This window comes from Pinus tabuliformis, chromosome 1_1 (genome assembly GCF_031772625.1).
Source record: "Pinus tabuliformis cultivar Carrire ecotype Pingquan chromosome 1_1, CPIR1, whole genome shotgun sequence".
NCBI lineage: Eukaryota > Viridiplantae > Streptophyta > Pinopsida > Pinales > Pinaceae > Pinus > Pinus tabuliformis.
In genome coordinates this window covers 683060786-683073360 of record NC_142297.1, presented here as the reverse complement: position 1 = coordinate 683073360, position 12575 = coordinate 683060786, and the positions used below count along the sequence as shown (strand labels likewise).

The following is a 12575-nucleotide window of genomic DNA, read 5'->3' as shown; positions in this document are numbered from 1 at the left end:
TGGCTAACTCCTTGAGGGCTTATTCTTGGCATCTTTGTAGTCATGAATGAGGCTTGAGATTGGACTTGGAGACATTGTCTACCTTGATTATCTAATTATGTTATGAAACTATGAGTTATGTAGCTGAATGGAGTACTATTTGTGAATTTGATCGTGGAATTTCAGTTCACTATTTTGCATACAAATATCGAGTGTCAAATGTTGTGTCATCGTATTTTATGAGATAATCTTTTGAAATTCTGCATAGATTGTGGTTTTATAACTTATATCGATTGGTTTGTGCTGAAAATTTACCATGTTTTGAGTTTTTTTCTCTTTGTTGGGTCTGTGCTGAGTCGTTGAGTCTTGCCAAGTCCCAGCCCAACCAAGTCTGGCAACTTTGCTACATAGTGATAAGCATTAGATGCTAAACTTGATGATTAGGATTAACCCGATAATATTAGATTGAGCAGTAGATTGTTTTGATGGATTAGAATAGTTTTTAAATTTTGCCCCTTCCCATGTTCTGCTTAATTTTTTTTCTAGTAACTGTTGTAATATAGAAATTAAAAAAAAATATAAAACAACCATAAAAAAAATTAAAATTAAAAAGAACAACACATAACAAATATCAAAACCTAAACTAATTTGCACTCTCTAACTCACTCATTCGAGTTACCAAGCTTATGTCTACTCAGCTTGCTGCGCAGCACTATTTGACTTACCAGTTAACTGTTGCACCTCCTCCTCCATGGCACTCCTAAAATGCTCATTGGCCATTTTTAATCGTCAGTTTTAACTTTCGAGTCTTGACTTTAGATATGGATGACCTTAGACTGATTCTTTGACTTTCACTCTTTACTTTTTTTGAGTTTGAGTTATATCAATTTACTATTCCAATCTTCAGGCTTAAGTATCTACTATAGTCTATTTTGGTTAGTACTAATTAGATTCTAGAATCACGAATTTAAATTTTAAATCAATTTAGAATCTAGAATGATGAATGATGAATTTAATTTTTAAATCAATTTAGATTCTAGAATGTTGAATAATGAATGATGAATATGGATCAATCTAGTTCATTATTGAATCTCGTGGTGTATGAATGAATGATGTATGTATTAGTATGAATGATGAGTATGGATCATTGTATTTCATTATTTAATTCAATCATGTACGGATCAATGTATTTATGCTTTCATTATTGAAAATATATATATATATATATATATATATATATATATATATATATATATATATATATATATATATATATATATATATATATATATTAAAAAAATTATATACCCCCATATCCCCCTGCCCCCTAATTTTACCTAAAATTTGAGGGTACTCTCACACGCCCCCCCTGTGCATCACCCCAGAGATGCATCTCCCTATCTTGGAGTCTTGGTGGAACATTAGTTTTAACTTGCCAACATAGAAGGGTTGAAAATATAGTATGACTTCATATTGAAATATGACCATGCCCTTCAAATTTGATGCCAGGTTGAAGAAGTATTTTAGGAAAAGTATTTGGAAGTGTGTTCTAGTGTTTGCCTTTTAGAAAATGTTAATTTTTTTTCAAGCTTTCTTTTCAGTTCTTATAACTGATTTGTTTGTTTTACTTTAGTGGTTTATTTTTAATAGTTAAAAAGGCTTACGAGATTTAATGGAAACCTTTTATACCCACACCAGATATGCCCAAAAGACCCTAGACGTGTGAATGCCAATTTTGATGCACCGTTCATATTGTGCAGTTGTGATGTTTTTTGTTAACGATTGTGCTGAATAGCTTTGTGTCGAATGATGCAGGTACCTTCAAGACAATTTATACCACATACGGGAATCACATGAGATGGATCTAGATTTGAAGATAGAATTCTTCAAACATGTTAACTAATGCATTCAATTGTCCAATGTTCTTAGGTAGCGGTCTTGTAAGATTTCTTCTGACAATATCTGGTAACAAGAGTATTATTGTAATCATTAAAATGTTATAAATAAGATATATGAAATAAAAATTCAGGTATTGAATTTTTCATTAAACATTATTTAGAATGTATTAATACTTATAAGTATTTGTGTGAAAATAAATTGAATTGGTTTATGTTTAAGGACAAGGCATCCAAGGCGAGGTTAACCAAGACAAAATTCACCCATCGTAGTGGCCAGAAAGGTTTAAAAGCACTGATAACAACCTTTGTAAGTATATTAAACATGTGATATTTTTTTAATAAATTTTGTACTAGAAGAAAGTCATTGTTATCTAATTTCTCCCTATTTACTGATTGATAGGAACTAAAATATGGAAGACCTCCAAATCATTTGGAAAATGAGGTGTTGCAGCAAAAGAGATGGGTTGAATTTGTTGTTTGGATGGACTCTATGGTATGTAATCTTATTTGGATTTCCAATATACTTTTAAACCATATTTTCATTTTAGTTTTTAGTACTATTAGATATTATATCTTACCTCATTTTATGGTTAACATTGTATAACAAAAACATGTGTTGTGTTATGTAATTAATACTAACATGTAATATTGATTTTTTTTGTCAGAATTCTATAGGTAATGATTGCCAAGACGATGATCCAAATTATGTTCAACATATATCAGGAGATGATGAGGATGAGGATGAGGATGATGGTGGTGAAGGAGGAGATGATGATGATAGTTGCGGTGTTGGTGATGATGTGGATCACAGTAATGAGGATGGTCAAGATGATCATGAGGATGATCTTGGTGGTGGTAGCTAGGCATGCACATGCATTGTTTTTTATGAAGAAATTATTGTGTAGAATGACATTGTTATGTTTAGATGGGTGTTGTGAATTTACCCTATATCAATGAGACATTTTGATTTTGTAATCATACGATGAGTTTGATTTATGTAAGTTGTTAATTTATCGTAGAATAACGATATTCATGAAATATTTTGATTTGTTAATCATATTTGAATTTTACTTGTTTTGATTAAAAATAATACTGATTTTATTAGTATTATGTTGCTATTTTATACATGTTTTGAAAATTGTTAATGACACATTGTTATTTTTTTGGATGGATGTTGTCAATTTCTCTTAAATTTCTTTACAAATGATTTTGAATTGTGATATATTCTTTAATGATATTTAGAAACTATCATATATTTCACTATGAATCTATAAAGGGGGTCATATATGTAAAGAAAAATATACTCTATATAAGAAGTCAAATGCGGATGTAACCATGGATGCAAAATTGAAAGTACAATTGGATGTTAAACTAGAAATTAATACAAAATGCAAACAATTGGCATACAAAGTGTTTTAAATTAGAAGTGAAAAATTGTGCAATAGTTGACACAAAGAAGGGAACAAAACATGGCATACAAAAGGATATAAATTGGGAAAAACCAAGGACACATAAAAGGGCACCAAATTAGATGCAAAAAAAGACAACAACTAGATGTAAAATAAGATGCAAAGTTGAGGGTTAAAAAGAAGCAAAAAACGTTACAAATTAATATGCCAAATGATGATGCAAATAATGGTGTAAATTTGGGATGCAAACTTGGGTGAAAAAAAGGAAAAAAAAAAATATGTAAGAAAAGACATAAAACAAGATGCAAAATGGGGTTGAAAAAAGGTGAAACCAAGGATGCCATATTGGATGTAAAAAATGATTTCTAATCACATGCAAATTTAGGCTCGAACTCAGACACAAAATTATATGCAAATGTGGACACAAAATGAGGCAAAAAAAGATGCAAATTTGGATGGTGAAAACGATGTAAAACTAGACACAAAAATGCAAAATTGGATGAAAAAGTCGGTGTAAATAATGGTGCGACATTGGACACAAGTAGACACAAAAAAATGGTGCAAAAATTGGCATAAAATAGCTTAAAATTGGATGCAAAACTTGGTGCAAAAACAAATACAAAAGTAGACGTAAAAAATGGCTCTAAATTGAATGTACCATTAGACACAAAATAAGATGCAAAGGTGGACACAACACATGACTCAACATAAGATTCAAATATAAATGCAAATTTGGATGCTCAAAATGATGTAACATTAGATGCAAGAGATGGTGTTAAAAATGATGCAAAATTGGATGAAACAAATGACGCAAAATATGGTGCAAAACGAGATGGGAAAAATGGAGACAAATCAAACGTAAATGTGGATGTAAAAAATGGTCCAAAAAAAGATGAAAAAATGGGCACAAAAATGGATGCAAAATTTGGTGCTAAATCAAATTCAACACATGGTGCAAAGATAGACACCAAAGCTGGTGCAAAAATAGAAGAAAAAACTAGTGTAAGACTAGATACAAAACCTGGCGTAAGACTAGATGCAAAAACTGACACAAAATGGATGCATAAAAAGACGTTAAATTGGATTCAAAATACAGTGTAAACTTGATGCAAATGATGGTGCAAAAATGGAAGCAAAGAATGACACAAAATAGGAAGCAAAAGAGAATGAAAAATAGATGCAAAAAATGACACAAAACTAGAAGCACAACCTGTCATAAAATAAGATGCAAATCTTGGTTCAAAATTTGACGCAAAAAATGATTCATAGTTTGGTGTAAAAAATGATGCAAAATCTAGCGTGAAAAAGGATGCAAAATCAGGTGCAAAAGAGGATGCTTTAAAAATTGTACAATAAATCCAGATTTAGCGCCAGGTTTCTCATCAAAATTACAAAAAAAATGCACTAAAATCTGGCACTAAATCTGGCGCAAATCGCTGGTTTTGTTGTAGTGAATATTGTGCTGCTCCTAAGAAGCTTCTCACTTCTGTAGCAGACTTGGGTTTAGGCCAGTTTACAATGACTGTCACATTAAAGGGATCTATTTTCAATTCAACTCGCCCTACTATATGACCCAAATAATTTAGAGAGGTTTTTCCAAATTCACATTTGGAGAGTTTAACATAAATTTTTTCTCTTCTCAAAACATCTAATGTCTACTTAACATGCTTTAAATGTTCTTCCCATGTTTTACTAAAAAACAGAATGTCATCCAGATACACAATAACAAAATCATCAAGAAAAGGTCTAAGTACATCATTCGTTAATCTCATGAAAGTAGCAGGAGCATTAGTTAAGCCAAAAGGAATAACCAACCATTCATACAATCCCTACTTTGTTTTGAAAGCAGTCTTCCATGCATATTTCTTTGCAACTCTGACTTGACGGTATCCACTATGCAAATTCAGCTTGGTGAAATAAACAACTTCCTTCAATTGATCTAAAAGATCATCTATGCGAGGAAGGGGATAATGATTTTTTATTGTTATCTTATTCAGTGCTCGGTAATCAATGCACATTCTCCACGAGCCATCTTTCTTTCTCACCAAAATGATTAGTGACCCACATGGTGATGTGCTAGGCCTGATGAACCCTTTCTTGAGCAACTCCTACACCTGCTTCTTGATTTCAGCATTCTCTAAAGCAGATAACCTGTACATCCCAATGTTAGGCAAAGGAACATCTTGCTGCAAAATAATATCATGTACTATTCCCTTTTTTGGTGGCAGACCTTTAGGTTCTTGAAATAATACATCATACTCTGAAACAATCTTTTCTATATCAACTTGTTGATCAGCATTACAGCCCTCAAATACATTGGTTTTATCAGATTTCTTTTCCTTTACAGCCATTAGTAAGAACTGTTTGCATGAATTTATCAATCTTTTCAACTGTCCTGAGTTTATGAGAGTATAATTATTCATGAGCTTATGAGCTCTTACAAAGTATTCGATTCCATCTTTGACAAGTATATACTTGTTCTCAGCTCTATAGAAAATAGCCTTTCTGTCATACAAGTAAGGGCTTCCTAAAACAATTCCACATATATCTAAAGGAATTACATCTAACTCAACCTCATCTACAAATGCTGGCCCAAAAGAAAACTTGAGTTTGCACTATCTAGTCTCTTGTAGTTGTGCTTTATCGTTCAACCATCCTAATGAGTATGGCTTCTTATGAGGTGTAGTTGCTAATCCAAATTTCTTTAGAATTGCTTCAGAAATTAGATTTACTTGAGCCACTATCAAACAAAGTATCAATCTTTTGATTTTTGGAAACAACTCGAATATGGAAAAGCTCATATCTTTTTCTCTCATGTTCTTCATCAATAACAGATTGAGCAGAATTACTAGTAGATTTAGAATTCTCACATTTTATACTTATGGCTACAACGATTGTTTCATCTCCCGAGTATGACCCCAAATCTTTCTAAATAGCTACAGCAGTCTTCTTCTTCTTGCCCTTGGACTTCTTAGGTCCCAGCTCTGGATGCAGAATCCAATAGTGCTCATCATCATGCCCCTCCTTTTTATAATGAGTGCATGAAGCTTTGCCTTTTTGTGCAGTGTTAGCCTTCCTTGCTTTCCACTTCTACTTTTTCTCCTTGCTCTTGCTTACAGTGGGTTGGGATGGTCCCCCAACTTCTGGATTTCCATTATTTCCTCTAACTTCTAGATGAGTAGCTTGTACAGATACCTCATCTATACTAGTGGGATTAAGCATGAGGATGGTATGCCTGATGTAGCTGTGTAGACCACTAATGTACTTCAAAAGAGTCTTTGGTGTGTCAAATGAGATGCCCAACATTAGTGCCCTCTTTCTGAACTCTTGAGTATACCCTTGCACACTTTTCCCTTTCATCTGCCGAAGAGTTTTCCAACTCATCATAGCTTGTTGCATGTAGGCCAATGGATAGAACTGCCTTTTGATTGCAACAGCAAATTCACCCTAGACAGAGATGGTATTACCATTTCTTTTCATATCAGCTTGGGTTCTACCTTCCCACCAAACCAAGGCGGTGCCTCCTAGTGTTAACGGGAAAAGTGTCTATTCAGAACGACCCTATCCCACTAAGGTGTGACTATGACCTTAGAAACAAACAGAGAAAACTACTTTTGTATTCTTCTTTATGAACTATAAACGAAGAGGAATAGGATGAACCAACCTATGTCTTGCGCTAGTCCTTTGATCCAATCTCTCTCCTCTTTGACAGCTTCCAGCTACCTGCTCCCTTACTTGCCCAGCTTCACCAACTACCTGCAAGATCACAGAATAAGGAAACTATACAAAGCCATGGGTTTATATTCATAAAAATCTTAGGATCAGATTTAAGCTAAACATACAAATGTAACAAACATCAATGATACACAATCATGTAGGAGAAACTCAAATAGTTTTATTGATATAACAAGAAAATCCAGGAGGCGTTACAACCGATGATTCTTGATCCAGCATCAACCTCCCAGCAAAGAAGCCCCTCTTCACCTCCAACAAAGCATAAATCAGCCAATACTCTGATCTCTATCTCAAAACCAACAGCAATTCTTTGCAATGTACAAAATTCCAGCCTCTGGATCTTTGGGATGAGGGATCCATATATAGATGTATGCAAGGAAGATGAGTCAGCTTATGATTTGACTAGTGGCTTCTCTCTGTCGGTTCTTGCTTCCACTTGGAGACTGAGAGCCTCTTACTCATCCTTGGTCGAACTCAGTGAGGCAAGTGTCATTGGAGAAGATTCTGGAAGCTTCCATTGTCTTTCCACCTCGCAGAATGGCACTGCCATTTGTGATTTCCCGCTCAACGCACCCTAATAGTGCATTGCAACGCACCTAGCTAGTGTATTTGGGTGCTATGCAACGCAGCTAGCTAGTGGAGCAACTGAAATGATCCTAATTTGACTGATTCTGAACATTTTCTGGTGGATAACTTCTGGGAGAAGCTGTAATTTGTTGACCTTGTTCCTTTAGGGGTCGGAACAGCACTTTTAGGGACTTAGGATCCCTTGGTTTATGGACATTTCATGCTTAGAGTTGTAAGGCACAAAAATGTCTATAACAGTTGCCCCCTAAAGTATGAGGCCGTTTATCGGGTGAAATGCTTTATTAGGAGGATCCGAAGTTCTTTCAATGCTGGGAGGAGACCTGTAATAAGATACAATACAATACATTATCTTCATACTATTTTCATGATCTAGCTGAGGCGGGCATTCCCATGCTCAGCTTTATAAATTCATTTTCATGTACATAGGACAGACAATCGTCTGATGGTAGACTGATGATTCTGATAGAGCCATCATCCTTTTGGTAGGATGATTATCTATGCTGCAATGTTGTACATTTCAATGTCTTTATTTTCCTGAATATATATCACAGCCCGGATGGATGAAACTAGATCCGGGGTCTTCAATCTCATCCGATCTTCAATCGAAGTACAAGTCGATCCATGTGAGAAATGTTTTGAAGTCGAACATGGAAAGACATCGCTTGATTACCAGTCAATGATGTAAACTGTTAACAAGTGCGAGAGGAATCACCGATAATGCTGATGACCCTCAAGGTACTGCAGTACAATTCACGTGGTGTGAATAAAGTACTTGGCATCGAACACCACGCAAAACCTTTCGGTCAAAGGTCATTGATGTATACCTGTCGCGGGAAGTGAGAAACTTGCCATTGAGGCATGCAAGCTTCAAATTACTGAATGGGGTGTTCCTAGATCAACTTCTTGGATAATGAGCTGCTGTCGACAAGAAGCGATCCGTCAAAGGAGGGCCTTAATGAATCCCACATCAATGACACGGAACGGAGCAAATGATTTTGATGAAGGTGAAAACAATCTGATGATATACGATTCAGGATGGCGGTCATGAAAGAATGAAGTATAATGTATGGTAGTGGATGGGACACAGGTGACTTCTCTAGATGACTTCTCTTGAACATGTCGGCGACACTTATGTGATGGATTGGTAGCATTTACCCCAAATTTGGATGGTATGGCGTGACCATGGTGATGTGACCAGTGAATGAAACAACCCAACTCGACTCAGAGACGGAGTGGAAGTGTCATGTTCAAGAGCGACTTGCTACCAATAAAGATTCTTTGAGTTTTATCCCCAATTTTTCCCCAGTCATTGCTGACCAGTACCTCTTTATTTTTTTCACGCTTGAGGAGGATAACATATGCTTGTTCTATAATTTTCCCTTCGGGCAAACCCATCGCTATGTTTTAACGACCCTAGTGATAGTGAAACTCGTTCTCGTCTAAAGACAAGTTTGTCGCTATTAATATTTTTAACGAGTTTAACAACAAAGATAACTCGGTCCTTTTTATTTTTAGAGAGTCTGAATAGGTACGTAAAGGTAACTCCAAAATTCCTTTTTCGTCATCTAATCCCTTAAGTCCGAAAAAGTATAAAACAATACAGAAGGGATGAATTTTCGATAGTTTTAACGAGCCGAACAAAACAAGCGCTCGATCTTTTTGTGCAATAATCCCTCAGGTCCAAAAAGATTAAAATCTAAAGGAGGGATAGCACTTCCCATCACTTTAACAGGCTGGAAGGCCAAAACTCGGCAATCTTTTCATATTTTACGAGTTAGTTGAAAAGAGCTTAAAGAAGACTCGTTTTTTGAGGAACGAGTGATAAAATGGGTAGCAACTGATTCCAGGTAAGGTTTGGAATTTTCCAACCAGGCAGTGTTACAAGGATGGCTAGTGAAATCACTCTTCACAGCTGTTCCTCAAAATGGGTAAACAATCAAATGGAGGTGCATGATCGGCCAATGGAAACGTGGAGGTGACGGTGCAAACACGACCAAGGCTTTAATGGCTGAAATGCTACATTCATGGTGGTTATTTACCAGGGAATAGTTCATTTTTTAACGAGCTTAAACGCGGGTGGAAACATTTTCTCGGTCCGGGTTTATTTTTTAACAAGTTTGAACCTCGCGGTAAACACTACTCGATTAATTCAGTCATATGATAAGAATGTCTCATATAAAAAATCGGAAATCTTTCGAGTGTTACCCCACATCCTTTCTTTATGCAAGTTAGGAAATGACTAATCCTACGAGTTTAAAGGGTTAGAGATCCTATAAATTTAAAAAATAAATAGTCGCTCTTCGCTTGCACTCCAAAAGGTTTGCATGCCCCCAGGTATAAAACAAAGTTTCAAGGTTACCTCTACTTCTTTCTGTCAAAACATTTGTTTTACCGAGAGAGGCCTACCTCTTACATGTTACCCAAATATTGTTCTATTTACGGCGTAAACAAAACACTTCTTCGGCGATGTTTCTCGAAATAAAAAAAGGTGAGTGACGATTCCCACCAACTCACATAACTTTGACAAGAGAATCTTATTCCAGAATAGCCCCTCTTCCAATCACGGACGGGGTACAGACTAGTCATATTCTCCCATGGAAACCTACCCTATACGCGAAGTTTTCTTGCCGAAGCAGACCAGGATGCGTGCCCCCTGGGTTTCAGTCATATCACTCTGAATTACTCGCGCTCATTGGGAGGACGGACTGGAGATTGAGACATTTTTTGCGTGAAAAGACCATTTAGGGATGGTATATGACTATTTTCCATGCGTGATCCGGGAAATGAAAGCTAGTCCACGAGCTTGACCACTCTTCCTTCGTGCGGAAAACACATTACTCTAAAGAGTGAGGAGACAATCGCTCCCATGCAATAAATATAGTCTCTTCCAAGGAGTAGGTTATAATCCAAGGGTCCTTGAACAACCATTATGGTCATGCGAACTGTCTTCCTTCTCAATGTTATGGGCACATCGGGAAGGATCCCTAAAGGTCGATTGGTTCCTTTATCAAGGCCTGTCAGATTTCTCATTTCAGGCAAAAGTGATGGCGAACCAAGCGCTTTCCAAGCAGTAGAGGAAGGGATACTCACAGAAGCCCCCTCATCTATGATGGTACCAGCCATGACCATTCTATATATTTGAACGATAATTCAGAATGGTACACTTGCTGGTAAACGGGGTTTGCCTAGTCGATTCCAGTCGAAGGAGACAACTAGGTTTCTTGGAGGTGGGACCGAGTAGACGGCTGGGTACGGCTCTGACGAACTTCGTTCCTGTGGTAAAGGAATGGGTAGATTACCCCCATGTTCGTCGGAGTCTGTGTTGATGAAGAGAATTTGGACGGTGTCATCCTTGTTCTCTTCAGTGACTGTATCATCTGAAGATAAAACCTCTGAAGGCAAGACTGGGTCAACTGCCGCCTCGACCTTTTGACTTTCATCTGGTATGGATTCAGTTGGTTTATCTTCAATGATAGGCACTTCAGCCGACCACCTGAGCGGGCCAGCTGGATTCTCAACTAGTGACGGACTCGGCAAGAGTTTTTTATATCCAGGAAGAAGTCGTAACAGTGAAACCGGACGATCATCCAAAACTCTTTTTGCTTCGTCTAAGAAGGGACAATGGTGGACGGCATGATTTCCTTCGCACAGTTTACAAGGAAATCTAGCTTTCCCTTTTTGTCCTGGGGCTTCACTTTCGCTAGTTGACAGTGTGCTTTCAACATGATCACCAGAGGTTGATGACACCGGATTGTGCAAACGAGGAGACGAGTCCCTTAGTATCCGAGGGATGCAAGGACAATCTCTGTGAAAGTGGTCTCCTTTGCAAATGACACATGGCGATTTAGGCCTGGTTGGTGCAGTGTGTGGATTTTCGTTAGGCGACAATCGTTTTCCCCCATTCGCCTTTGGCTCCTTCTTCTTCTTCTCTTTCTTCTTCTCTTTCTTCTTCTTTTCCTTCTTCTCCTTAGGAGGTTGAATTTTGGCTTTGCCAGCCCCATCAAGCGAAGAGGAAGGAGGAGAGGAAGAATTAGAGGAAGTAGAAGGTTGGTGGGCAACTCTGGACTCGTCTAATTGTTGATTCGATTGTTCAGGAATAGTGGTGTTCTGAATGACATTGGTTGAGAAGAGCCATACCGGCAAGCCAATTGTCAATCCTAGAAGCGACAATGTGGCCATATGGGGTGCACCAACATCTCCCCAAGAGGAGAAGGGACTAGGATTTCCACCAAGGGGAATTCCTTGGTTGGTTGACTCCAATTTATCAACCTAAGATCAACGTAGGAAAAGGGTGATGAATATTCCGTTTAAAATAAATTTTTAGATGCTTTGACACAACTTGTTTTTTCAATTTTTAAGAGTCAAGAAAAAACAAAAGATGACTCTAGTCTCCTTCGATTTTTAATGAGCTTGAAGTGACAAGTGCTCAGATGGAACTTTTCCATTAAGGAGTCTGAAAAGGAACGAAAGGGACTGCTCTGGAGATCTGGGTAGAGGGAGTACCAAACCAATCGCAAAACTGCAGAATACTTTTTACGGTATGGAAATCAATCTTCCCGACTGCTGTGTTCGGTGCATTGCGATCAATAGGGCGGCCGACACAGCTTCCTATGGATAAAAGGTTTTAAGCCTATAGGGGTCTCCCAATATATACTCGACGGTACATGGGAGCACAAGTCCGTACTAGCACTTATCGTCTCAAAGTGGAGGAATCACCCAACCATCAGTGAGGACAACAGTTACCAGGCTTTACGACGCCGGAATACGTCTCTAGCCTAGACCTCTAAATGTTGGGTGTTAAGTTCCAAAGCGTTGTTAGGTTCATTGAATTTATTTTGAGTTGATATTTCTTATGAAGTTTGCCTTTTGGGTTCACCACGAGATGTAGATGTAATTCCTAAAATGCAATCTAAAGATGATAAGCAAACTTTTATCTCTTTTCAGCAATGAAAATCCTAGCTACAAG

General features: G+C 37.2%; 1 protein-coding gene across 1 annotated transcript; it reads left to right on the top strand.

Annotated features, from left to right (window-relative positions):
• The first annotated feature begins 2056 nt into the window (after positions 1-2056).
• On the top strand, positions 2057-2897 carry LOC149215257 (uncharacterized). The gene is made up of 3 exons (XM_089391056.1): positions 2057-2184; positions 2278-2370; positions 2543-2897. The coding sequence occupies exons 1-3, from the start codon at positions 2089-2091 to the stop codon at positions 2738-2740; spliced, it is 387 nt and encodes a 128-aa protein (XP_089247182.1). The 5' UTR covers positions 2057-2088; the 3' UTR covers positions 2741-2897.
• The last annotated feature ends 9678 nt before the right edge of the window (positions 2898-12575 follow it).